We start from the raw sequence: 27990 nt of genomic DNA, 5'->3' as shown, positions 1-27990 counted from the left end.
GTTGACCTGCAAATAGCCAAACAGCTTAATACTTGCTCATGAGCAACAGTACACATATAATGTTAATTTGCTAAAATAAAAGCATGTTTTCTACAGGTAATTTATCTGCATTCGATGGAAATTGAGAAGCAGGACAAGAGAAATCAAAGCATCTTTCATCATTTTAAAAAATAATATTTTTAGACACAGATCAATATAAGAGAAATGTTTATTATCATTTAATGGCTCTGGAACAATTCTGTGGTTTTAGTAAATGAACTGTAAAATCTTCTAGATTTCTAGCAGTTTGCATAGCACTGCTAGTAAATTGATACTAAAAGGTTTTTTGAAGAACCATGTTTCAATGACTCAGGAAAAAATTCCTCTGTGTCTTTACGTAAGAGATATTTTAGTTCCTATCTGTATATATGTTAGTCAAACAGAGTCAGGAAATCTACACCAGTCTGAGTTTAAGGAACAGATATCTTGTTGCATTTTCCACACCATCAGCAAATTCAAAAAGGCTTCTCAAAAGACCAGGTTTAAAGATATCTGAGACAGGGATATCCCAGCTTAAAATTTAAGACACTAATTGGCCATTATCTTTTCCAGATGGAAAAACCAGGCCAAGGGAAAGATCTGGGGCTCTCCATTTCACTGTGGGCAACAGTTCCAGGAGGGCAGCAGTGTACTTACTCAATCACTCGTGGCTCTGGGGCTCTGCGTACCACCTGCAGAGAAACGGTCAGATATTATTTCTGAATGATTCCTAATCCCCAGGGAGGTTTCCTTGCAGAATTATGGTATCCTTTCATTCCTAGTTAAAATAAAGCAGGTTTAAAACTATCCCTGTTTTATTCTAAGCTCTTAGTATCCCACCAGAAACTTCTGGTTCTACTCTTCTTAGAACTACTCCAGAGTGACTAGTAGGCAGTAAAGGATGACAAAATTAGAATTAAAGTTTTCCTAGCAGTAAGCACTCTGAAGAAAAACATTCTTTCCAAGGGATTTTTAAAAACAGAAGACATACTAGGAAATACGAGGTTTTAATCATTATTTATGCAATCATTACTATAGCAAGATACCTGATTTTTAGCTCCTTTTCCCCATGTTATTAAGAACAGCAACTCTTCCCCGTTTCTTACATTTTTCCCAGTGGGATTAAGCAATTCAGTAGCTAAAATTTCAATCCAATTCCATAGATATTTGATACACTAGCATTTTTAGGACTGTTAGAACTTAGATGGAGAAGGCAATGGCACCCCACTCCAGTACTCTTGCCTGGAAAATCCCAGGGATGGGGGAGCTTGGTGGGCTGCAGTCCATGGGGTTGCTAAGAGTCAGACACGACTGAGCGACTTCACTTTCACTTTTACTTTCATACACTGGAGAAGGAAATGGCAGCCCACTCCAGTGTTCTTGCCTGGAGAATCCCAGGGACGGGGGAGCCTGGTGGGCTGCCATCTATGGGGTCGCACAGAGTCAGACACGACTGAAGCGACTTAGCAGCAGCAGCAGTAGTCATGGTATAACCTAGTCACAGTACATCTCTTTGGCAAAAAAAAAAGGCAATTATGTATGCCTATAAATTGGGGGAAGACTACTAAGAATTCTCAGACATACTAAGAAATTAATACACCACGTTTCATTATTACTACAGGCCTTTCAGTTCTCTATTAGTGAGCTTATTCAATCACTATTTATTTGAGTGTCTACTATGTGACTGTTGCTTTTATAAATAAATGTTTGTTACTGTTGAAGAAGAAACAAGAATTTACCTCCTGGGGTTCTTTGAACACAAACTGTCTGTCAGACAGATGCTGCTCCTTGTTCATCCAGGTTTTACCAGGTCTCTGTTGAAGATTGTTCTCAGCAATGGGAGCTGAAAAGAGAGAAGATTCAAACCTTAACATTAATTAAAAGAGAACGATACTGGTCCACACACATACACACACAAAAACAGGAGATCCCCACAGTTCCTTGCCTGGCTGAGCAGTGGCCTGGCTCTTAGCAGGACCAGCCCAGGCTCCCTGCACTCGGGCTCGCCGTCTTTTGTCCTCCATGCTGACCGAGACTTCTACTGTTGCATTTCTGATTCAAACTACACAATGGTATCTGTTTAAAGGAAAACAAACAAACATGCTTTAAGTCGGGGTTGTGAAAGCTTTGACTACCAAGCTTTGACTATAATCCTTTCAAGTAGATGAGATGACTTAATAGCAATCAGCGCTTCTACATAAAATCAACTCTGAGATCACAACATCTCAATCAGGAGCCTACTAAGTTACTTGGGGATGCTGCTTTTAATGTTTATCTTTTGCAATGTTTATCTTTTAATGATTTAGCTTAATGAAGTACTTTCACTTCATTCACAAGAAAGTAGATATTAAGAAATTCTATAACCAGGATCTACCATAAACCACATTATTCTTATTAGTCCCCCAAGACAACAACACAACAGAACTGTGATATGCCACCTACATGAAGATTCAGAAATAGGCTAAAACTCAGTTACCCAGGGCATTTCCATACTCCATCATCACAGGCTGCATCGAACTTCCCTTGAAGCTTGTCAAAAACACCTATGGCCTGTCTCAGAAGATTTGATGTTGGATGGATACAGCTGTCTGTCACTGAAACAAGCTTTGTAGAAAACGATGATAAACAGATATGTAAGGGCCACGAGGTTAAGTGGTTCACCCAGCGTCACTCAGGAAATCAACAGGTAATTAACGATCAAATTTTACCACGTTCCAGTCTTAAGTAAAAAATCCACACCATAATGACCAGTAATATTAATTTGACATTTTTGCCAATAAAAGTCTAGCCCACATCAAAAACAGAGCATACACATCGGCAAAACCAAACCAAATCAAACGAGAACGGTGGAGGCACGTACGGACTTATAGTCCATTTTTCATAGGTCCAAGACAACTTCACTCCAAAGTTCTCAAAGGTTAACAGGCTCTTTTTAATAGCTTGTTTAGCCTACAAGTTCCCAGCCCCACCCCCAGACTTTCTGATTCAGTAGAACTAAGCTGGTCTTGGGAATCTGTATGTTTAACAAATTCTCCCAAGTGATAAGCATGTTAAGTTTTCTTATTTAATAAGTGGACAGAGGACGGAGGCTGCCATCTGCCCACAGAGTTAAGGGCAGAACCAAATACCTACTCTCCAGTCCCACATGATTTGTAGAGGAACCTTTAAAACCGTAACGCGACAACCAGCTATCATTCTTGCTGTGTTCACAGGGGAGCGATGTGTTGTTACGTGCGCCGCACGGCTGCTAAAAATACAGATTCCAGAACCCCATCCCAGACAGACTGAATCTGCGGAGTCTCGGAAACTAACTAACCCCCACCTTCCACGCCGAGATTCTTTACCCGAATTAAGCACGAGAACCCCGCTTCCAGGGCCAAGAGCGAGCGCTCCGGCGGCAGCCAAAGGACTCGCTTTGAATCCGAGTCTGACCCTTCCCAGCGGCGTGGCCTGAGGCAAATGCCTTCCCTTTCCGAGTTAGTTTCCTCCTCTGTCAACAGAGGAGCCAATACCTCTCTCACGGTCCGAGTGAGAATTAAGCGATGCTCGAAGGTGAAAGAGTCTGGTCCTCTCAATAAGGCTTAAGCAACTTTATTTTAGACCCGTTTCACCCCACACACACCAACGGGAGGCCCTGAATGAAGTCCCCTGAGGAAGGGACCGCAGGACCGTCCCCACAAGTCGCAGCGACAGGCCGGGAGGCCGCACCTGCCAGAGGAGCTGGGCGCGCAGGTTTTAAAGCCGCTCTTGCTAAAGCGAACCCCGCGCTGCCTCGGGCCTGCTCTGCCGCCGGCGGTCTGTGGGAGTCTCACGACCCCGGCCCGTCTCCAGCACTTCCCCGCCGCAGGCGCACGGCGGCAAGCACGTCCTCTGACGTCACGCGCCGCCGCCGCCTCTTCCGGCGCTACAGCCCGGATCTCCGGGCGGCTCGGCGTCCCTCGAGCCGAAAGGGCCGTGTCTCTGAAGGTGAAGATGGCAGCGCCCGGGTTCGAGGGGAACCCACAGGTTAAGGGTGCGGTGGAGCCCCGTTAAGGGTGGGCTGTGGCGATGGTGAGGATGAAGACGTTTCTTCGGCCGAAGTCCCACACCCCTAACCAAAGACGAGAGACTTCCAAGCGCCGGCTACTTTGGTCCGTCCCGGAAGAGCGACCGAGCCCCAGCGGAAGGGCGAAGGCGTTGGGGGACCTGGTCATGATGCACTGAGCCAACAGGGTTTGACTTTTATCCTGAACTCCACTGAGAGTCTGAGATGCACCTCGTTTGTTTTCCCTGCAGCCGCTGCAGACTTCTATCATAGTACTGAGAATAGGACCGCGCCCTATTTGCAAACAGTTTGCTTGAGAGAAGAGATCTGAGTTTCAGGCTATACACCTTTATACTTGGTGTATAATCTAGGTCGGGTACCCTGCTTTTTTATGAAATGGGCATAGCTTTTCTGTAGGGAGGATTAAATGAGATAATGTATTTACAGAATTTAGCACGATGCCTGGAACACAATAGAAACTTAATAAAGAAGACACTTAAGTGTCTTCAATCTGTCTGAGTTCTGGAGAAACATCTTTAAGTGGCCGTGTTAAATCATGTACCTTACAGTGTGAAGGCTTCCCTGGTGGCTCAGACGGTAAAGCGTCTGCCTGCGATGCCTGGGTTCGATCCCTGGGTTGGGAAGATCCCCTGGAGAAGGAAATGGCAACCCACTCCAGTACTCTTGCCTGGAAAATCCCGTGGATGGAGGAGCCTGGTAGGCTAGAGTCCATGGGGTCGCTAAGAGTCAGACATGACTGAGTCACTTCACTTCACTTCACTTTACAGTGTGAAAATAGCAGAAGTAGTGCTAAATTAACTACACCTTGTGCAAGTTATACTGTGGAAGTATTTAAAATAAACTTTGTGTTATATAGTGCTTAACCTGAAGGAAGCTCAGTATACCCCATCAACAACCCTACGTTGTTGCTACTATCAAATCTAATTTCACAGCATCCGTTACTCTTTATTATACTTTGTGACATTGAAGGGGAAAGGATTTATCCTTGAACTGAGAGGAGAGAAAAGTGGTAAGGCCAGACTATAATTTTTATCTTTCCCCCATCCCATAAACTAAGGCTTAGTTTACCCATAAATTAAGGTTCTTAGTGGTAACGAACCCACTTGCCAATGCAGGAGACATGAGACGTGGGGTTGATCCCTGGGTCAGGAAGAGCCCCTGGAGAAGGAAATGGCAAACCACTCCAGTATTCTTGCCTGGATAATTGCATGGACAGAGGAGCCTGGTAGTCTGTAGTCCATAGGGTCAAAAAGAATCAGATGCAATTGAAGTGACTTAGCCCTGTCAACCGGAGAAGGCAATGGCACCCCACTCCAGTACTCTTGCCTGGAAAATCCCATGGATGGAGGAGCCTGGTGGGCTGCCGTCTATGGGGTCGCACAGATTTGGACCCGATTGAAGTGACTTAGCAGTAGCAGTAGCAGCCCTGTCAACAAACAACCTGTCAGTGTCTTCTGGCTCAGGAACCTTGTCTCTAATTCCAAAGGATGTCATTTCTTTCTTTTCAGTGATTGTGGTTTTAGAGTGGAAAGAAGTCCTGGTCTGTCCTCCAAGTAAAAGTTCTTAAAAATCACTTCATGGTCCACTTGCACCCAAAATAACCTTTAACAGATTTAATAGAATCACCTGTATGTCTACCAAGTGCCCAAGGCAATTCTGATGCACAGAATGTTTGAAAACCTTTGGGATGCATGTAGGGTGACAAATATGTTCCAGGTTTTCTGGGACTGAGGGGTGCCCCTAGGATGCAGGAGTTTAAGTGCTAAAGCTGGGCAAAGAGCCCTGGGCAAACAGATGGTAGGTCACCCTAGATACATGTGAGTATATAGCTTTCAAAAGATGTTCCTGATGGCTGTTGGCATCCTGGGTTTCCTCATTTCTGTTTGCAGTATTTGTGTTTTTGTTTTCGTGGGTGGTAGTGGAGACCATGGAAGAGACAATAAAGGTAGGGGTGCATTGCCAGTCACCAGTGTGTTGACTCAGCCCCAATCCTTTTCTGCCGTGCTTGCAATACTGGAACATTTCTTTCTTGCCATTTGGCCCAGTGTTAAGCTTCATCAGTAAAGGATGCTGGAGGGACATTAGAATGAGAAGGAGCTCTTTCCCCTGATTCCAGGGTGCTCCTCTTAGCTAGCTCTTCAGTACATGGTAGCCTGATGTGATTGGCACCTCTCTGCAGTGAATTAGTTGAATTTACAGCCTTGTTAACAACTCTTGTGAAGTTGACATCATCTTCAACTGGAAGAAATGGGATTCCAAAATTTGAAATAGGGAACATCTGCTTGGACCCAGGTGAAATTGACCATATGGAACTCCCAAGCCACCCTGAACCTCCCTTGGCAATGGCAGCAGTTTGCCCTCCTGTGTCTGAGGAGCCTGGTTATCCTCTGCTTAAAAGCCCCGTAAAACCCTCAGCTGGAGCAGACGACGTGGAAAGTACAGCGCCGGTCTGTGCTTCCTGATGGGTTGGGAGCACTTCTGTATTTGTGCCTGCCTTCGTGTTCTGCCTCAACATCAAGGTAGGTAATGGCTATATATTAGAGTTTCCCTTTACCCCTTGTAAGTGAAAAAAGTGAAAGTGAAGTCGCTCAGTTGTGTCCAACTCTTTGCAACTCCATGGACCTTAGCCTACCACACTCCTCCATCCATGGGATTTTCCAGGCAAGAATACTGGAATGGATTGCTATTACCTTCTTCAGAGGATCTTCCCAACCCAGGGATCGAACCCAGGTCTCCTGCATTATAAGCAGACGCTTTACCAGTCTAAGCCACCAGGGAAGTCTTACCCTTTGTAGGTAATACCTAATTTCCCTCTCCGAATCACTGTATGATTTCTGTCTCCTCTTTGAGTCCTGACTGTTATGATGTGCTTGTGATGGCAGGGGTGGGAGCAATAGCTAGCAAGTGGCTGGCTCCATGGTGGGCCTTCCACTGTAAGGGCAGGCCTTAAAACTGCCTCTGATTTGCACCCTTGTCATCCCTGACCCTTTACTCTTGCACTACCCTTCTTGGGTCTCTTCACCTGAGACAACCCTCCTGAAGCCCCAGTAGGTTTTTGCAGAATCCACTGGCTTGCCTGAACTCCAAAACCAGCATTTCTCAGCATGTGGTTAGACGACCATCTGCTCTGGAGTCAGTAGGGGATGCTTATAAATATGAAGATTATAAATATGCTTATGAAGATCCCAGGTCCCCCACAATAAGATCCGGAGTTCGTGGATCTGGGGCAGGGCCCAACAATTTGCACTTTCAACAGTGCCTTGTCTCATTTTGTAAGGATTTTCAAAAATTCTCTTCACCCTTTGCTGCTGCCTGCTCTCTTCAACTGATTAGTTTTCTGCCCAACATTTATCTTCGCCTCGGGATGGAAAAACTGATAGGTACTTTAAACACTGGTAGCTCTTAAGAAATCATTCTGGGGAAGCCGCACACCACAGCTTGTTTTCAGTTGCTGATTGTTACCCCAGACTCTTGCCAAACATTTAGTTCTGTGCTGCCTGTAGAGTACCTGCTGCTGAGTTCTGTGAAAATCCAGTCCAAGGCAAATGATGGCCAACACGCTAATAGCTCTCAGTGAAGATGTCATAAAGATATTCCCAGCTCCTGTCTTAGCTGCCAGAGGCTCAGCATTTCCCGACTGGAGGCCCGAGGGTATGTGCATGGAGGTTTTCAGGTCTCTGCCAACTTTACACCATGATGAGGGGGAGAGGATGTTTCTTCAAACTCTAGACAGGAAGTCCTCCTGTCCAGTGCCCAGCATGATTGTGGATACTGCCAGAGATATGAACCGCGGTGTAAATGACTTGTTGCTGTTGTTTAGTCGCTAAGTTGTGTCTGGCTCTTGGGAATCTGTGGACTGTAGCCTACCAGGCTCCTCTGTCCATGGCATTTTCCCAGGCCAGAATGGGTTGCCATTCCCTTCTCCAGGGGATCTTCCCAACCCAGGGACAGACCCCAGGCCTCCTGCATTGCAGGAGGATTCTTTACCATCTGAGCCAGCAGGGAAGAGCAAGAATACTGGAGTGGGTAGTCTATTCTGTCTCCAGGTGATCTTCTGACCCAGGAATCAAACCAGGATCTGCGTTGCCGGTGGATTCTTTACCAGCTGAGCCACCAGGGAAGCCCCTCCTTGTTATTGAATAGTAGCAAATGATATTATTTGTTAACATTTCTTGAGAGGTTCTTTTTTTTTAAAACACATTTATTTTTATTGTAACAAAGTGACTTGTACACTTTTAAAGCTGAAAACTGAGCAACATCTTTCCAGTGAAACAAAAAAAATTTTTTTAACGGGAACAAAATTACAATAATGTCAATTGCAAATAAGATACTGCAGGTTCTGCTGATTCTCCCATTGAGTGGCAAGGCTCCAGGCATCATTAGGAGAGAATTCTATTTTAACAGTATCATCTTAAGCTGCAAAGATGTCCATTAACCATCACAATTAAATATGCCAAAGGAGAAGCCATGTCGTCAAAGTGCCCACTTAACCCACCCAAACATCTTACAAGCTTCTTCACATCAAGCGCTGCACCAATTATTTTCATGCTTACACCAGTATACTTTTCAGAACAATCTTGTGATGTAGGTAATATATATCTTTTATTTCTTATATATAATATAATGTGAAATATTACCAAATAGTCCCATTTCCAAAGGAGAAAACAGAACCATCATGCTTCATGATGCCAACAAGCTGCTGCTGCTGCTGCTAAGTCGCTTCAGTCGTGTCCGACTGTGCGACCCCATAGGCTGCAGCCCACCAGGCTCCCCTGTCCCTGGGATTCTCCAGGCAAGAACACTAAAGTGGGTTGCCATTTCCTTCTCCAATGCATGAAAGTGAAAAGTGAAAGTGAAGTCGCTCAGTGGTGTCCGACTCTTAGCAACCCCATGGACTACAGCCCACCAGGCTCCTCTGTCCGTGGGATTTTTCAGGCAAGAGTGTACTGGAGTGGGGTGCCATTGCCTTTTGCTACTTCTGTACAAATGCATGGTAGAATGAAAGCCAAATAGAAAAGGCATGACTGTTCCCAAATGATACATGGAGCCATTTCCCAGGACCTCGTAGCTGGTTTCTTTCAGTGATTACAAAACTGAAGAGTTGGTAGCAATATTTTTCAGCAGACCCTGGGTTATGCGTCATTCTTAATGGCTTTATCTACATGGCTTAGCAGATTCCTCTTTAGAGTTACCTAGTCTTCAGAACTGTGTGAACTGTATTATTTCAAGTGTATGAACTGTGTCTCAGCCTCACTATTTCCTTGGTGAGTAACTTCAGAAAGGTTACTGAAGCCCTTCCAACCTTAGTTTCCTCATCTGTTGGGCTGTGTGAAGATTTGCTCATACATTCACCAATATACTCATTTAATGAACTAATAATGAGTGCTGACTATAGCCAGCACCATGCTAGATGCGAGGGACAAAGTTGTGGTCAAGACAGACCTGATTCCTCCCATCATGGAGGTTATAGCCTAGCAGGGGAGGTAGACATTTAAAAACCAGATCTTACAGTTGTTGTATTTTATACAAGACATGGGGGACCTAACCTAGTCAGTACTGTCTGCATTGTATGCTGAGTCCTGGTTGATGGGGAGTTCTGATTTGGATCTGATTCACAGGTAGGTCAGCAGTTGGTGCTTGGCTGGTTCAGATTAGTACTGGCACCATGTGGTCTCTCATCCTTGAACAAGCTCACTAGGCATGACCTAATAGTGGTGTCAGGGGAGGCGTATGTAAACACACACGGATCAGTTCAGTCAGTTCAGTCGTGTCCAACTCTTTGCGACCCCATGAATCGCAGCACACCAGGCCTCCCTGCCCATCACCAACTCCCGGAGTTCACACAAACTCACGTTCATCGAGTCAGTGATACCATCCAGCCATCTCATCCTCTGTCATCCCCTTCTCCTCCTGCCCCCAATCCCTCCCAGCATCAGAGTCTTTTCCAATGAGTCAACTCTTCGCATGAGGTGGCCAAAGTATTGTAGTTTCAGCTTTAGCATCATTCCCTCCAAAGAACATCCAGGACTGATCTCCTTTAGAATGGACTGGTTGTATCTCCTTGCAGTCCAAGGGACTCTCAAGAGAATTCTCCAACACCACAGTTCAAAAGCATCAACTCTGCATTGCTCAGCTTTCTTCACAGTCCAAATCTCGCATCCATACATGACTACTGGAAAAACCATAGCTTTGACTCGACAGACCTTTGTTGGCAAAGTAATGTCTCTGCTTTCCAATATGCTACCTAGGTTGGTCATAACTTTCCTTCCAAGGAGTAAGCGTCTTCTAATTTCATGGCTGCAATCACCATCTGCAGTGATTTTGGAGCCCCCCAAAATAAAGTCTGACATTGTTTCCACTGTTTCCCCATCTATTTCCCATGAAGTGATGGGACCAGATGCCATGATCTTCGTTTTCTGAATGTTGAGCTTTAAGCGAACTTTTTCACTCTCCTCTTTCACTTCCATCAAGACGCTTTTTAGTTCCTCTTCACTTTCTGCCATAAGGGTGGTGTCATCTGCATATCTGAGGTTATTGATATTTATCCCAGCAATCTTGACTCCAGCTTGTGCTTCTTCCAACCTAGCATTTCTCATGATGTACTCTGAATATAAGTTAAATAAGCAGGGTGGCAATATACAGCCTTGACGTACTCCTTTTCCTATTTGGAACTAGTCTGTTGTTCCATGTCGAGTTCCAACTGTTGCTTCCTGACCTGCATACAGGTTTCTCAAGAGGCAGGTCAGGTGGTCTGGTATTCCCATTTCTTGAAGAATTTTCCACAGTTTATTGTGATCCACACAGTCAAAGGCTTTGGTATAGTCAATAAAGCAGAAATAGGTGTTTTTCTGGAATTTTCTTGCTTTTTCCATGATCCAGCGGATGTTGGCAGTTTGATGTCTTGTTCCTCTGCCTTTTCTAAAACCAGCTTGAACATCTGGAAGTTCATGGTTCACATATTGCTGAAGCCTGGCTTGGAGAATTTTGAGCATTACTTTACTAGCATGTGGAATGAGTGCAATTGTGTGGTAGTTTGAGCATTCTTTGGCATTGCCTTTCTTTGGGATTGGAATGAAAACTGACCTTTTCCAGTCCTGTGGCCACTGCTGAGTTTTCCAAATTTGTTGGCATATTTAGTGCAACACTTTCACAGCATCATCTTTCAGGATTTGAAATAGCTCAACTGGAATTCCATCCCCTCCACTAGCTTTGTTCACAGTGATGCTTTCTAAGGCCCACTTGACTTCACATTCTAGGATGTCTCGCTCTAGGTGAGTGATCACACCATCGTGATTATCTTGGTCGTGAAGATCTTTTTGTACAGTTCTTCAGTGTATTTTTGCCACTTCTTCTTAATATCTTCTGCTTCTGTTAGGTCCATACCATTTCTGTCCTTTATTGAGCCCATCTTTGCATGAAATGTTCCCTTGGTATCTCTAATTTTCTTGAAGAGATCTCTAGTCTTCCCATTCTGTTGTTTTCCTCTATTTCTTTGCATTGATTGCTGAGAAAGGCGTTCTTATCTCTCCTTGCTATTCTTTGGAAGTCTGCATTCAGATGCTTATATCTTTCCTTTTCTTCTTTGCTTTTCACTTCTCTTCTTTTCACAGCTATTTGTAAGGCCTCCCCAGACAGCCATTTTGCTTTCTTGCATTTCTTTTCCATGGGGATGGTCTTGATCCCTGTCTCCTATACAATATCACGAACCTCAGTCCGTAGTTCATCAGGCACTCTATCTATCAGATCTAGTCCCTTAAATCTATTTCTCACTTCCACTGTATAATCATAAGAGATTTGATTTAGGTCATACCTGAATGGTCTAGTGGTTTTCCCTACTTTCTTCAGTTTAAGCCTGAATTTGGTAATAAGGAGTTCATGATCTGAGTCACAGTCAGCTCCCGGTCTTGTTTTTGTTGACTGCATAGAGCTTCTCCATCTTTGGCTGCAAAGAATATAATCAATCTGATTTCGGTATTGACCATCTGGTGATGTTCATGTGTAGTCTTCTCTTGTGTTGATGGAAGAGGGTGTTTGCTATGACCAGTGCATTGTCTTGGCAAAACTCTATTATCCTTTGCCCTGCTTCATTCCATATTCCAAGGCCAAATTTGCCTGTAACCCTAGGTGTTTCTTGACTTCCTACTTTTGCATTCCAGTCCCCTATAATGAAAAGGACATCTTTTGGGGGTGTTAGTTCTAAAAGGTCTTGTAGGTCTTCATTGAACCGTTCAACTTTAGCTTCTTCAGCATTACTGGTTGGGGCATAGACTTGGATTACTGTGATATTGAATGGTTTGCCTTGGAAACAGAGATCATTCTGTCATTTTTGAGACTGCATCCAAGTACTGCATTTCAGACTCTCTTGTTGACCATGATGGCTACTCTATTTCTTCTGAGGGATTCCTGCCCGCAGTAGTAGATATAATGGTCATCTGAGTTAAATTCACCCATTCCAGTCCATTTTAGTTTGCTGATTCCTAGAATGTCAACGTTCGCTCTTGCCATCTCCTGTTTGACCACTTCCAATTTGCCTTGATTCATGGACCTAACATTCCAGGTTCCTATGCAATATTGCTCTTTGCAGCATTGGACCTTGCTTCTATCACCAGTCACATCCACAACTGGGTATTGTTTTTGCTTTGGCTCCATCCCTTCATTCTTTCTGGAGTTATTTCCCCACTGATCTCCAGTAGCATATAGTAGGTCAGGAGGGGTGGCAGTGAGGAGATACCCATCATGCAAGGTAAGGAGCAGCGGCTGCGCTTTGCTGAAACAGCCGTGAAGAGATACCCCACGTCCAAGGTAAAAGAAACCCAAGTAAGACGGTAGCTGTTGCGAGAGGGCATCGGAGGGCAGACACACTGAAACCATACTCACAGAAAACTAGTCAATCCAATCACACTAGGACCACAGCCTTGTCTAACTCAGTGAAAGTAAGCCATACCGTGTGGGGCCACCCAAGACAGGAGGGTTATGGTGGAGAGGTCTGACAGAATGTGGTCCACTGGAGAAGGGAACAGCAAACCACTTCAGTATTCTTGCCTTGAGAACCCCACGAACAGTATGAAACACACACAAGACCTCTCCAGTCCCAGGCTTGGAAGTGGCACAGAACCACTTCTTCATTTATTAACTGGCAAGTTAGCCCAGGTTCAAAGAGTGGGGAAATAGACTTTACCTCTTGATTGGAGTTGTAAAGTCACATCCCAAAGAGTATGGAAAATGGGAGGGATACAGTGTTGAAGCATTTTTGCAACCATTCTACCACACTCCATGATGGGGAATATTGGAGAAACAAAGTTGCTGCAGGAAGAGGGTGAGGGAAGCAGTTTTTTGAGACGAGGTAGTGGCTCCAGTGGTAAAGAATCCACCTGCAATGCAGGAGACCTGGGTTCGATCCCTGGGTTGCGAAGATCCCCTGGAGGAGGGCATGGCAACCCATTTCAATATTCTTGCCTGGAGAATCCCCATGGGCAGAGAAGCCTGGCAGGCTACAGTCCTTGGGGTCACAAAGAGTTGGACACGACTGAGCAACTAAGCACAGCACAGAAAGGAGTCAGATTGTACAGGCCTTGAGAGGCATAATAAACTCTGAACATTGATATATGGTATGAAGTATTGATTAACATTAAATGTTCAGGGCCCTTCCTCCCTTACTTGCCATCTCATAGAAAACTTTGAAATGGTTGTCAAGTCCACATGTTTTAAGAAGGTGTAAAATTTATGCAATCGAAAGAGAAACCAGAATATTGGCCCTTTTGTTTCACGGTGTGTCCCAAAGCAGGGATTGTTTTCTTTCAAGTGATTAGGATTCTGGTCAGAAAATAGTCAATGAAAGCTTATTACTGAATAAATTAAAAGTACCTGAAATTATTAAGTTAATGATTAGTGGACTAAGTCCCTTAATGCTTTAGAAATAAATTATCCACTTTGTGGAAGCAAATCCATTATGTAGAAATGCACAGAAGTTACATTGATCTGCCTAGGTCTTTTGCCTGGAAAGAGCCAGAGCTTTAAATAGAGTATTCATCCAAGGCTCCACTTGTAACTTTCCCAGAGGTTGTGTAGTGCTTGCCAGTCACGATAGGTTTGTCCAGTTGTCAAACGCAGCCAGCATCTGCACCAGGGTGGATGCATGAATGAAAAAGACATAGTAAGCTATCAGCATGGGGTGTGTTAAAAGTGGCCTTTTATTTTTTCATCCTTCTAGGACTACTTGCTGGGCAGAAACGACATTTATAAGGTATGAGTCTGCAAGGCTTCTTCCAGGTCTTGCCCCATTGTCCTCTCAGGGGCAGAGCAGTGGCTCCAGGGGGAGATGAGCTAGTCGGTAGAACGTTAGGTAGGAGAATCTGGCTCCATGTGGTAAAAGTACGTAGAGATTCTGTTTTTAGAAATTAGGTTGGAGATCCTGAGGGATATCTGCTATAATACACCGATAAAAGATAAAATGCTTTTGAATACTGGAATTAGCCTGTGCAAAAAAAGATTTCTTCTGAGACCAGGTGGAGAAGGCAATGGCAACCCACTCCAGTACTCTCACCTGGAAAAATCCCATGGACGGAGGAGCCCGGTAGGCTGCAGTCCATGGGGTCGCTAAGAGTCGGACATGACTGAACGACTTCACTTTCACTCTTCCTTTCATGCATTGGAGAAGGAAATGGCAACCCACTCGTGTTCTTGCCTGGGGAATCCCTGGGATGGGGGAGCCTGGTGGGCTGCCATCTATGGGGTCACACAGAGTCGGACACGACTGAAGCGACTTAGCAGCAGCAGCAGCTGAGACCAGGAATAATGTGGGAATCTGAGTCCAGAGAGATGAGTAAGCTGGGACATACACACTCCTGGGTGGCCAACTGCTTGTATATTTCTGGGGAAGGGGGCAGACAGGTTGGGACAGGATGGAGACCAAGAGCAGGAAGGAGAGTTACAGCAGAGACTCGCATAAAGCTGGGACCCAGGAAGGAGTCAATACCAGAAAGGGGTGCAGAAATCTCACAGAGGCCAACAGCAAGAAAACTTTTCTGTCTTGGCATTAACTAAAGGTAGGAAGAACTCTTCCCTGAGAACTCATGGCCACTAGCCTATTTTCCATGAGTTTAATTGGCACCCCACTCCAGGACTCTTGTCTGGAAAATCTCATGGATGGACAGAGGAGCCTGGTAGGCTACAGTCCATGGGGTCACAAAGAGTTGGACATGACTGAGTGACTTCACTTTCTTTTCTTTCTGTAAGGACGAATTAATACCATTTGTACAATTTCCGTCCCCTCCCCCACACCCAAGAAGAACAGAGACCCAACAGCTGCAAACCTCAGAATTTTAATATAAAGCAGGTGAAAATCGGTAATGCCCCCATAACTGATGAAAACGAACACAAATCGCCAGGAAAATTTACACTCAATAAGATTTTGAATAATTTCAATATAGGTCTAATGAAAAACTCACACGAATCATGAAAAATATGGGGAAATGAAGTAACATTAGCAAAAGTCAGCAGAAACAATAGAACCATCTACAAAAAATACTGGATTATTGGAACTATAAGAAACACAACATAATGGTGTTTAATATGTTGAAATAAAACAAAGACATAAGAATAGTTGAAACCATAAAAAATTCAAAGCTTTAAGAACCAAATGCAACAATTAAAATTAAAAATTCAGTGAAGTCCCTATTTTTCAGTGGGACATGGCAGTACCAAGCAGTCACTATTAGAGCAGAAAAAAAAAATTATAAATAACTTTTCTTTGAAGACACTGGAGGTATTTGGATGCAATGAGGACTAGCTTAACTGAAATTCTAAAGAGCGAGCCCCCACTAGGTGAGCTGGCTATGTTCTTCCCCTGGGACATTTTCCAAGCGTAACAACTGATGGCTGGAGTTGCCAGAGCCAGTGGCATCTCTACAAGGGGAAAGACTCCAGCAGATCTTTCGACAGCCACTGGGATGGCATGATGGACTGATCTAGAAGCACTCTCAGATGCACGACCAGTTCCCCCGACAAGGCATCTGCTGAGCACTACGGCTGCACAGAAGGGTTGAAAAGACAAGGTGAAACCTCTCATGGTCTTACTTTGCTTGAAAAGCTGAATTTTCAGAAAGATGAGCCCACCAGAAACACGTGACAGGTTTCATTCTGCTGACATGTCAAATGACAGTGGCGATGAACATAATGGAAGGGGAACCTAGCCCTGGCTCGGCTCAGGACTTACCTGGGTTGAAGTGATTGGTCTCCATCCTACCTACTAGGGAGGAGGCAAAGGCTGCCTAAAGAAAGACAGCGTTGACTTTGGTCTTGGTTCTTTTATATAGAATCTCTGGCGTGCAGTATTTAAAAATGGTGGGACATGTGAGGAGGCAGAAAAATGTGACCTCTTCTCAAAAGAAAAAAAATAAGTAGATCCACAGATGATCCAAATATAGGAGAAAGCAGACAGGATTTTAAAACAATTATAATATTTATAAAAATAGAGGAAGGGGGCAAAGCATGAAAAAGGGAGTATTTAAATAGATGACTAGAAATTAAAGAATCAAATGAACATTCCAGAGGTGAAATGTATTAATACCTGATATTACATGGATTTAACAGCAGAAAGTACCTTCAATATGGCAGGATTAGTGAACTTAAAAGATAGTTGATAGAAAAGAAGCTAAGGAGAAGTAACCTGAACACTCTTAACTATATAATCCAGTAATCATGCTCCATGGTATTTATCCCAAATGAGTTGAAAACTTTTGTCCACATAAAACCCTACACACAAATGGTTATAGCAGTTTTATTCATAATTGTTCAAACCAGAAGCAACCAATATGCCCTTCAATAGGTAAATGGATAAGCAAACTGTGGTGCATCTGTACAATGGGATATTATTCAGCAATAAAAAGAATAGAGCTATTAAGCCTTGAAAAGTAATAGAGGAAACTTAAATGTATGTGAAGTGAAAAAAAAAAACAGTCTGAAAAGTCTGTGTTCTATAGTGATTTCAACTATAGAATTTTGGAAAAGGCAAAACTATTGGGACAAAGATCACGGATGCAGGTGTCTGGAGGTGGAGGAAAAGGGAGGGATAAATAAGTGGAACATGGGATTTTTAGGGCAGTGAGACTGTTCTTTATGATCCTGTAGTGACGGTCACATCACACACATTGTTAAAAGGTCCAGGAAACCCTAATGTGAATTGCAGACTTTAGTTGATAATCAAATGTAACAATATTGGTTCATCAGTTGCAAAAAATGAACCACACTGATGCAGAATGTTAATAAGAGGGGATATATATACATATATTATAATAATACATATAATTTTGGCTGTACTGGGAAGCATGTGGGATCTTAATTCCCAGACAGGGATGGAACCCACACTCCCTGCAGTGAAAGTGTAGAGTCTTGGCCACTGGGCCACCAGGGAAATCCCTCCAGATAACTTTAAATTGTACTGTGCGTGCACTGAAAATGTTCAGGAGTAAAGACAATGAAGATAAAGAATGTAAAACTTCCAAACTACTACAGGAGGAAAAATGGAGTAAAAGAAAAAAAAATTAGCCAATCAAAAAGTGAGAAAAAAAAGAAGCATAAAAGAAACAAAGAGAACAAAATAACATTACAGAAAGAAGTCTTCATGTTTTAAGAATCATAAGTTATACATGAAATTAACTTGCCTGTAAAGAGCAGAGAATACCAAATTAAAAGACAATTATCCCCCCCCCCCCAACCCAGGTTTATTTTGCTTCTGTTCTGTTCAGTTGCTCAGTCGTGTCCGACTCTTTGCGACCCCATGAATTGCAGCACGCAGACCTCCCTGTCTATCACCAACTCCCGGAGTGCACTCAGATTCACATCCATCGAGTCAGTGATGCCATCCCCCCCTTCTCCTCCTGCCCCCAATCCCTCCCAGCATTAGTCTTTTCCAATGAGTCAACTCTTCGCATGAGGTGGCCAAAGTACCAAGTTTCAGCTTTAGCATCATTCCTTCCAAAGAAATCCCAAGGCTGATCTCCTTCAGAATGGACTGGATGGATCTCCTTGCAGTCCAAGGGACTCTCAAGAGTCTTCTCCAACACCACAGTTCAAAAGCATCGATTCTTCGGCGCTCAGCTTTCTTTACAGTCCAACTCTCACATCCATACATGACCACTGGAAAAACCATAGCCTTGACTAGACGGACCTTAGTCGGCAAAGTAATGTCTCTGCTTTTGAATATGCTATCTAGGTTGGTCATAAGGAGTAAGCATCTTTTAATTTCATTTATTTTGCTTATAAAACATAAATATGTAGAAGGATAGAGGTACCTAATTTGATATCACAGAAAAGAGATTTTAAGGCAAAAGCATTAGCAATAAGGATGTCAATGCATGACAAAAAAGTTCAACTCACCAGAAAGTCAAAATTCTAAAATTTATTCATCTAAAAAGATAGCCTCAAAATGTATCAAATAAAAATGGATAAAACGGGGAAATTTGACAAATTCATTACAGTGAGAGAATTCAAAACACTTCTCTCAATTACTGACAGATCAGGCAGATAAAAGTTCGTAAAGAGATGGAAGATTTGAATACAATTAACAAACAACTTAAAGGACATATATTGAAAAATAAGAATTAGAAAACAGACATTCTTCTTAAGCATGCTTGGCACATTTAAAGTATTGGCTATACCTAGACATAAGTCTCAAAAACTTCTGCGACTAGGTAATAAGTTTACATTTGTTAGGGATTAGCTTCCTACAGTCGCTGTAATAAACTCAGTGGCTTAAACTAAGACTTCTGCTAAGTCGCGTCAGTCGTGTCCGACTCTGTGTGACCCCATAGACGGCAGCCCACTAGGCTCCCCCGTCCCTGGGATTCTCCGGGTAAGAACACTGGAGTGGGTTGCCATTTCCTTCTCCAATGCATGAAAGTGAAAAGTGAAAGTGAAGTTGCTCATTAGTTCCAAACTCTTAGCGATCCCATGGACTGCAGCCCACCAGGCTCCTCCATCCATGGGATTTTCCAGGCAAGAGTACTGGAGGGGGTTGCCATTGCCTTCTCCGAAACTAAGACTATCCTCTCACAGTTCAGGAGGCCAGAAGTGCAAATTCAGTTACTAATCCAAAGACTGGGCCCTGCATCTTCCAGAACTAGGGGAATCCATTCCCGGCTCCTAAGAACACTGGGTGGCCGATGGCATTCCTCGGCTTGTGGCTGCATTATTCTAATCTCGTGTTCGTGGTCACACTGCTTTCTCCTCTTCTGGTTGTGTGTGTGCTCAATGTGTCCACCTCTGTGACCTCATGGATTGCAGCCTGCCAGGCTCATCTGTCTATGGAATTTTCCAGGCAAAAATACTAGAGTGGGTTGCCATCTCTTACACTTCAGTAATCTTTCTCTGCTTCTCTCTTATTAAGAATATTGTGATTCCATTTAGGGTCCATCTGGATATCCTAAGAAAATCTCATCTCAAGATCCCTAACTTAATCATACCTGCCCCTTTTCCATATAAGGTAACACAGATACAGGGATTAAGACCTGATATCTTTGGGTACCATTCTTCATCATACACTCACACCTTGGAAGACAAACCTAGACAGCATATTAAAAAGCAGAGACATCACTTTGCCAACAAAGGTCTATGTAATCAAAAAGTGTTACTTGTTCAGTCCTGCCTGACTCCTGATGTGAGAGTTGGACTACAAAGAAGGCTGAGTGCCGAAGAACTGATGCTTTTGAATTGTGCTGCAGAAGACTCTTAAGATTCCTTTGGACAGCAAGGAGATCAGACCAGTCAATCCTACAGGAAATCAACCCTGAATATTCATTGGAAGGACTGATGCTGAAGCTGAAGCTCCAATACTTTAGCCACCTGGTGGGAAGAGCTGACTCACTAGAAAAAGACCCTGATGCTGGGAAAGATTGAAGGCAAAAGGAGAAGGGGGCAGCAGAGGATGGGATGGTTAGACAGCATCACCAGCTCAATGGACATGATTTGAGCAAACTCCAGGAGTAGTGGAAGACAGAGGAGCCTGGCATGCTGCAGGCCATGGGGTCACAATGAGTTGGACATGTTAAGGCTATACAGGCTGGATTCTTATGCTATGCTGGATTCTGAGCACTTTAAAATATTAATTTGTGCTCAAAACAATCTATGAGATAGGCACTATTATTATTCCCATTTTTCAGAACACAAAACTGAAGTGGAAAAAGGTTAAAACTATGTCATAATCACGTGTTCTTTGATTACAGTGCAATTATTTAGAAATCAACAACAAAAGATTTAACTTTTTATTTTGAAATAACTTTAGATTTACAGAAAATTTGCAAAATAGCACTAAGAATTTCCATTTCTCTTTCACTTAGATTCTCCAAATGTTAACATACTAACACATTTGCTTTATCATTTTCTGTATACATATTTTTTCTGAATCTTTTTTGATTAAGTTGCATATATAATATCCCATTATCCATAAATGCTCTAGTGTGTATTTCCTAAAAAACAAGAACTTTTTCTTAAGTAACCACAGTACCATGATCAAACTCAGGAAATTAACATTGATATAACGCTATTATCTAATCTTCAGACTACTCAGATCTCACAAATTGTCTCAAAATTGTCCTTAGTAGAAGGAAAAAAAAATTTTCTCAACCAGGATCCAACCCAAGATCATGTCTTTTGCATGTTCCTTTCGTCTTCTTTAATCTGAAAGTTTTGACAAGTATAAGGTGGCAAAGTATAAGAAACGCAAAGTGTTTTTTGTAAAGCTAAATTTATTCAATTTAAATGACTATTTTTTATTCTGAGATTATGCTCTTCCTATTTTAAGGGTACTAACGTTTCTTTTATAGAATGATGCCAATGGCAGATGGTGATTTGGGTTTTTTTTTTTTTTTTCCCAGTGTCCTTGGCTGGCAAGTTTAAAAGCTAGAAATACTTTTAAATATGCCAATTAAAATGCCTGTTTGTTTTGTTTTGTTTTGCAAATTTCCTGGTGCTTAAAACTCAGAATCTGGGAACCACAGCCTAGGTAAAGATCTGCCTTCTTACATATTCCACAACACTGAATTAATTTCTTAGCAAGTTCCCCAAACAAGCTAGGTACGTAGCAGGATAAAAGTCTTAATTTATATTAAACCAGTGCAAAAATGGCCTTAATTTCAAGTACCAAAGAAATACATTTTCAATCAACATCACCATTATATCATCTTTCATTAAAACTAATTGTATCGGTACCTATAGGGTACCTATTTAAAAGTGTAATACCACTTCCCTAACATCATCACTGTCCTAGGAGTGGCCTGGTGTCACCCACGTGAGCAGTACTGGTGCGGTGCAGAAGCAAAGAACCTGGGGTCCAAGAAGGCTGCCTTCCTGGGTCAGGGATTTAGCGGCACTGGAAGGGCTGCCCATCAGTGTACATTTTGGCCTGTTTACCTTTAGAAATCATACCACAGGGCATTCAGTGTTTACACACGATTAAACTGAGAGGACATCTGTATTAGAGGAAAGCGTATTTTAGTGGGCATCATGTGTCAAAAATAACTCCATTATTTTTACGTCGTTAGCTACCCTTGCAAAAGGAAAGTTCTATATAAATGTACAAACATACTTTTAGAAAACCTTACAGCGTGCTCTGCAGATTGCAGTGTGTCTTCCCATATCAATGAATCCCCACTCCCTTAAAAAGTTAAAAACAAAACCAAAAAAAAAAAGGAGCTGGCCATTACTTTTTAAAAGTACATTTCAGTGTAAATACTGAATAATCATCACTAGCATTTTCGACCAGATGAAACTGTTTAGCCTTATGTTTGACTCTGTCATTCACTGATTTGCTATAATCATGTTCCTTCTATTAATAGTAAGCAGTTCTTGCTAATGTTAGTTCTATATCCATTTGATATAAGCATTTATGTTAAACTTCAAAATAACTCCCGGTGGCATCCAGAACATATGTCAGGAACTCCTGAAAGCAACCTCTGTTTTCCTCCTAATTATGACAACATTTAGCTTTATCAGTAACTGTTAATAAGCATGACAACTGAAGATTTGGAAATGGTGGGTGCCTTGCAGCAAACACGCTTAGCTGGCGCATCTGCTGAGTTACTCGAAGGTGTTACCAGTGCTCAGTTCTTCTTCATTTTTTTAAAATAGTGAGCCCGGATGGATTTGTTCATATTCATGCTCACTTTAAGATACAACCAGGAAGGCAGGATTGAGGCTACTGAGAACTAGGGAAAGAAACGGAGAGATACGCAATTAAGGCCTACAATCTGAATTCATTTGACACATAGCATCTTATGTTTTACTATATTACTGTTTTATTTATAGATAGATTTAAGAGTTCTTGGATGTACGGTGGAAAACATGGAGGCCTTGCTAGTAAGTCTAGACAATGTATATATGCTAATGTATCACATACTAATCTTGTGACTCAAAGAGAAAGAAAACCCCAAACCAAAGTACTAATTCGGGACTCAAAAATCGACATACCAGAAGAGAATGGATGAAGTATCCATTGGTCCGGGATTGCACGCCGATGGTTTTAATGGCAGACTTCACAAACGTCTCCGAAGAGGGCTTATCCAAAGTTGCCCTTCGAATTTTAGCCAGTTTGGTTGCAACAAAGTAGGGCAGGACACTCTAGAAAGGCAATATACCCCACAAAAAACATGCCATTGGTTAGCAAGGCCATAAACTCAGAATTCACTGATGTTTGATTGCTCTTAGTGGCAGAAACATTCTGAAAAAGTATAAAGTTTGTATCTTTAGAGAGAGACAGAAGAAAAAGAGAAGCAGCTATCTAAAGCTACCTTGATAGAAGAAATGGCTGCATGAAACAAGTTTAAAAAACAAAACAAAACAAAATCTATCACTTCCCTGGTGGCGGAGTGGATAAGGATCCACCAGCCAATGCAGGGGACACAGAAAGCTGCAGAGCAACGAAGCCCGTGAACCGTAGCTACTGAGCCTGCACTGCAGAGCCTGGGAGCTGCGACTACCAGCCCACACGCTGCGACTAGAGCGCCTAGAGCCTGTGCTCCACGAGGAGCCACGGCAGGGAGAAGCCTGGATGCAGCAATGAAGAGTAGCCCCTGCTCACTGCAACTGGAGAAAGTGGGCATGGCAGTGAAGACCTAGCACGCACACACACACACACACACACACGCACACACGCGCACACACACACACACTCACGCACACACCCTTCCCTAAAAAAAAAGAAAAACTTCTTCATTGCCGTGCGCACCCAAGTCCATGGGGTCACAAAGAGTCGGATGCGACTGAGCGACTGAACCGAACTGACCGATCAATACAACAGAGTCCGAGACTAGAGAAAGTGTTAAAAACTAAGCAGAAACACACCTTTTTGGGTCTTTAAAAAGAAGCATTATACAAATCTAGAGCAGAGATTTGGAATAGGATGCTTTCTACTCTGATTAAACAGCATGGTTACAGAACTACCATATAGGAGGTTTTGGACATTTTATGCCCCTATCGAGATAATATTAATTTTCTCCCTACTTGACGGTTACTAAGCTTGTTCTATCAGCTTTGGCTCATCTAAAATAAAAGACATTTCACACTCTCAGCTTTGGGCTACCCACTTTTCTCCTCTAGTTTCTTACCATTCTGAGTTTTATAAACTTTGCTGTTGATGAGCTAGGACCACCATCTGTCTTTGTTTTTCTTCTTTTTTCTTTGTTGTGGGGGAGACAGGATAACATTATGGAAACAGCTTGGGTAACTAATAAGATGCTTGACGGCACCAGTGTGGGATGGCAAACCTGGACATTACCTTTCAGGAGGATTAACTATTTATTATTATTCATTATTTAGGGGAATTAATTCTTTCTGATGCTTGCTATAATTTTAGATATGCTTCAACACAGAACGCCAGGAAACCCTACTACAATGACTCAAGAGGTCCCTTCTATACTTTGAAATTACCTGGGCATGCTTGTCTACCAAGGAGTGAATGTACTCTCTTTTTCTGAAATGTGTGAAAGGATAGGGTAAAAATTACAATGAAACTTCTATTAAGGAAGTGGATCTATTTCAGCACATGGTGGTCAAAATCAAAAACGTCATTACTAAAGGCAGAAACAAAACTGAAATGTGCTCTAGTCTATAGATTTTCTTCCTGCTAAGACCGGGGAGTTCCCATATCTCTTTTGTTTTGTTATTTTTTGTCATTCCCAAGTATGAGTCACCCTCCTTAACAGGTGAGCTGAAACTGCAACCCCCCTAATAGAACCATGAAGCCAAGGGCCTAACCACTGTCACTCTCCGACTTTTTCTCACTCCCTGCAGTCACAGACCTGGCACTAAGGAAACTAACTTCCCCAAGGCACTTCAATACCTGGGCCAACTTGGATTAGGGGACTTTTTGGTGTTTGACAGTTTGTTTACTGGAACTGGGCTTCCGCGGTGGCTCAGATGGTAAAGAATCTGCTTGCAGTGCAGGAGGCCTGGGTTCAATCCCTGGATTGGGAAGAGCCCCTGGAGAAGGGAATGGCTACCCACTGCAGTATTCTTGCCTGGAGAATTCCATGGACAGAGAAGTCTGGTGGGCCACAGTCTATGGGGTCACAAAGAGTCGGACACAACTGAGTGATGAACACACACACTTCCTGGAATTATTACTCTACACTTATTCTTCACTTAAAAAGCATTTTTTTTTTTTTGTCAAATAGATCCTTATTTTTAACACGATATTGCTAGAAGGATCCAGTGTATGACAGTACAAACCAGAGAGCGATCTCGGGCTAACACACAGTATGAAATGCAGAGCTCATGAGGCTAGGGAATGGGTAGGGAGAGACAATGGGTAGGGAAAGAAAGCTTGTTCATCAAGCTGAGTAGCAAACAGCAGAGGGAATGTACGCGAGTACTCTGACTCAATAGTGAAGGACCTCAAGCAAACGCCGTCACACCTCTGTGCCTTGGGTTTCTTGGTTACAAAAAAGGAAAGATTAAAAAACAAAAACAAAAAGCCTTTCTCATATACAGATCACAAGCCTATCTCAAGAGTGAAGTTTCGAGCCTCTCAGCATAATGGTGGCCTACTCATGATACGTTCTAATTACATTATTCTATTCGAATCCTCCCTGCCTCACTTCAGTCGTGTCCGACTCTGTGTGACCCCACAGACGGCAGCCCACTAAGCTCCTCTGTCCCTGGGATCCTCCACGCAAGAATACTGGAGTGGGTTGCCATTTCCTTCTTCAATGCATGACAGTGAAAAGTGAAAGTGAAGTCGCTCAGTCGAGCCCGACTCTTAGTGACCCCATGGACTGGAGCCTACCAGGCTCCTCAGTCCATGGGATTTTCCAAGCAAGAGTACTGGAGTGGGGTGCCACTGCCTTCTTCTTGGGGCAGCATAAATCAGATTGTTCTGATCTTAAATTAAGTAGCACTGCCTGGCTGAACCACTTGATGGTGCCAAATGTTAACTCATCATTCAGTTAAACCTCCAGCTTGTCTGGAGGAGGTCTTGGCTCTGGAGGTGGGGACAAGAGACACATACAAATTCTACCCTGGGAAGGGTATTTATTTCTACAAAGGTTTAGAATTGAAGCAGTTCATATGGCCTAGCGGAGGATGGAAAGGATTCAGAGATGGGAGTTTGTCAGGTAAACGAATAAGGGAAGAATGTGTTGGGTAATGGAAACAGCAGGAGCAAAGAAAAGGAGACACAGGAAGCAGGACGTTCTCAGGGACCTGCAACAATTCACTACGGTCCACACGCCGGAAAGGCACGAAGCGGTGGCAGGAGGAAGGCTAAAGAGCACAGAGAACTAAGTCCAATCACTGACGGTATTGATTTCCAGAGCAGAAGTGATGGCACGGTCTTACTCACCATTATATGCTTAGCCACCGCCATTGCCGCGTGTGTGCTAAGAGTGCCAAGAAGATCTGCTGAATGAATCAGCAACAGAGCTCTCGGGACAGCCCTGAATATACTACTGGGGTCCCTTTCTACTGCTGCAGTCCAGAAAATAAATGGCACCAGAAAGCTGACAACATGATATGAGATTTTAAACCACGACTTTAGATATTCTGACACTTAAGATTATCTTTCTATCCAAACAAAAACAAACGTATAGCTTTTGCTATAGCTCACCTAGCATTTAAAAAGCAGTATTTCAAATCACATAAAAGTCTCCCTGGTGGATCAGATGGTAAAGATTCCACTTGCAATGCGGAAGACCTGGGTTTGATCCCTGGGTTGGGAAGATCCCCTGGAGGAGATCATGGCAATCCACTCCAGTATTCTTGCCTGGAGAATTCCATGGACAGAGGAGCCTGGCGGGCTACAGTCCATGGGGTCGCAAGGAATCAGACACAACAGAGTGACTAGACTAAGAGTGACTAAGCATAGGACAGTATAAAGAAATACCTAAAGGAATATTCACTGGAAGGACTGATGCTGAAGCTGAAGCTCCAGTACTTTGGCCATCTGATGAGAAGAGCCGACTCACTGGAAAAAATACCCTGATGCTGGGAAAGGTTGAAGGCAGGAAGAGAAGGGGAAAACAGAGGATGAGCTGGATGGATGGCATCACCGCCTCAATGGGCATGAGTTTGAGTAAACTCCAGGAGATAGTGAAGGATGAAGGACAGGGAAGCCTGGCGTGCTGCAGTCCACAGGGTCGCAAAGAGTTGGACATGATTAGTGACTGAACAACAACAAGGAAATATCTTATAGGTCAAAATGTCATCTAAACAGTTAAACTAAAACCCAATAAATGATCATTAATCCACCTTTCCTGTCTTCCCTGTCTATGCAAGGAAACATTATAGTGAACCGGTCAAGAAGATACCCATACTTTCATAGGAAGTATTTTGGGCAGAACACAACAAATTTTAAAAGTTGCTTAAGCTCAACAATTTGCTGTGATAAATACAGTCAGCTTGGAAACAGCTTGACCCTTAACAGCTACAGATGCAGGCACATGCCCTGGTCTTTAAACCGAAAATCATTAACTAGGCCATAAAGCAAAGCTGTTGATGTTTTATCCTTGCATCAGCCTATAAAAAAAAAAAAATCCCTGGAGATAAATTTGATATCCTTGTTCTCACCCACTGAGTAGCTTGCTGAGGTATCTGGTCTTTAGGGAACAGTATAGGGGGCCCTCGATTCAGAACTGGAAGTTTAACTACAACTTAATGTCATCGAATAGGAGAAAGATGGATGCCCAGCTCTGCACGGCAAGTGTTCAAGAATCAAACACCAAACCTTCTAACTTCACATGGTAGCGACCTTTCATGTTGTCATCTGGGTACTGAATATGCCTTCTCAAATGTCAAGATGACTACAACAACCCCCAGCCATGCTTTGGGAAACAAGGATCCAGAGGACACCAGGCTCCAGTCTGTCTGTACAATATGCAATTCTCAACATGGGGTCTGATCTGCCTTTTACGAGCATTACATTTACCAGGGAAGCTGGCACACATTCTCAAGGCAGAGGCTGCAGCTCCTAGGAGGCGCTTCAGGGAATCTCTTCCCTTAAGTCTGTGTACTCATCCTCCATGGATGAGTACATGGAGGATCTGATATCCTCCAGAAAATCTGAATCATCTCATACCTAGATCCCAGTTTTGGAAAGGAAAGTGAAGTTGCTCGGTCGTGTCTGACTCTTTGCAACTCCATGGACTGCAGCCTGCTGGACTCCTCCGTCCATGGGATTCTCCAGGAAAGTATACTGGAGTGGGTTGCAATTTCCTTCTCCAGGGATTCTTCCTGACCCAGGGATCGAACCCACGTCTCCCACACTGCAGGCAGACTCTTTGCTGTCTGAGATTGGGTTATTTCACTTGCAGACCATGAGATGAGCATTTTCACCAAAGGGCCCTTGATTATCTCACTGGTAGAAACAAATCCTTGGACTTTCTAGAAAAATGTTAGGAAGAAGGAATTATTCTGATGGTGCAGAGATCCCTGATTCCGCA

The 27990-nt window shown here is 43.1% G+C and overlaps 2 protein-coding genes and 1 long non-coding RNA gene across 7 annotated transcripts in view; 1 reads left to right on the top strand and 2 right to left on the bottom strand.

The window, feature by feature from the left end:
- The window catches only part of ALKBH3 (alkB homolog 3, alpha-ketoglutarate dependent dioxygenase), a 43032-nt gene extending 38870 nt beyond the window's left edge, over positions 1–4162 (bottom strand). The window contains exons 1-5 of one of the 5 annotated variants that reach the window (XM_069553952.1): positions 3363–4162; positions 2495–2622; positions 1964–2094; positions 1758–1861; positions 676–710 (exon numbers count right to left, since the gene is read on the bottom strand). In XM_069553952.1, the coding sequence (XP_069410053.1) occupies positions 676–710; positions 1758–1861; positions 1964–2042 (218 nt within the window). In that variant the 5' untranslated portion in view covers positions 2043–2094; positions 2495–2622; positions 3363–4162. The remainder of the gene's footprint in view (positions 1–675; positions 711–1757; positions 1862–1963; positions 2095–2494; positions 2623–3362) is intronic. The other 4 variants (XM_069553948.1, XM_069553951.1, XM_069553949.1 and 1 more) reach the window with 4 other exon arrangements.
- Positions 3914–27990, top strand: part of LOC138420637 (uncharacterized) — a 29524-nt gene continuing 5447 nt past the window's right edge. Inside the window, exon 1 of the long non-coding RNA XR_011249258.1 lies at positions 3914–6582. This is a non-coding gene — a long non-coding RNA (uncharacterized lncRNA). The remainder of the gene's footprint in view (positions 6583–27990) is intronic.
- The window catches only part of HSD17B12 (hydroxysteroid 17-beta dehydrogenase 12), a 168832-nt gene continuing 161150 nt past the window's right edge, over positions 20309–27990 (bottom strand). The window contains exons 10-11 of the mRNA XM_069553954.1: positions 22526–22675; positions 20309–22263 (exon numbers count right to left, since the gene is read on the bottom strand). Coding sequence (XP_069410055.1) covers positions 22159–22263; positions 22526–22675 — 255 coding nt within the window. The 3' untranslated portion in view covers positions 20309–22158. The remainder of the gene's footprint in view (positions 22264–22525; positions 22676–27990) is intronic.

This window comes from Ovis canadensis, chromosome 15, assembly GCF_042477335.2.
Source record: "Ovis canadensis isolate MfBH-ARS-UI-01 breed Bighorn chromosome 15, ARS-UI_OviCan_v2, whole genome shotgun sequence".
NCBI classification, from domain to species: Eukaryota; Metazoa; Chordata; class Mammalia; order Artiodactyla; family Bovidae; genus Ovis; species Ovis canadensis.
The sequence above is the reverse complement of the archived record's forward strand: the minus strand, read 5'-3'. Positions and strand labels throughout refer to the sequence as shown.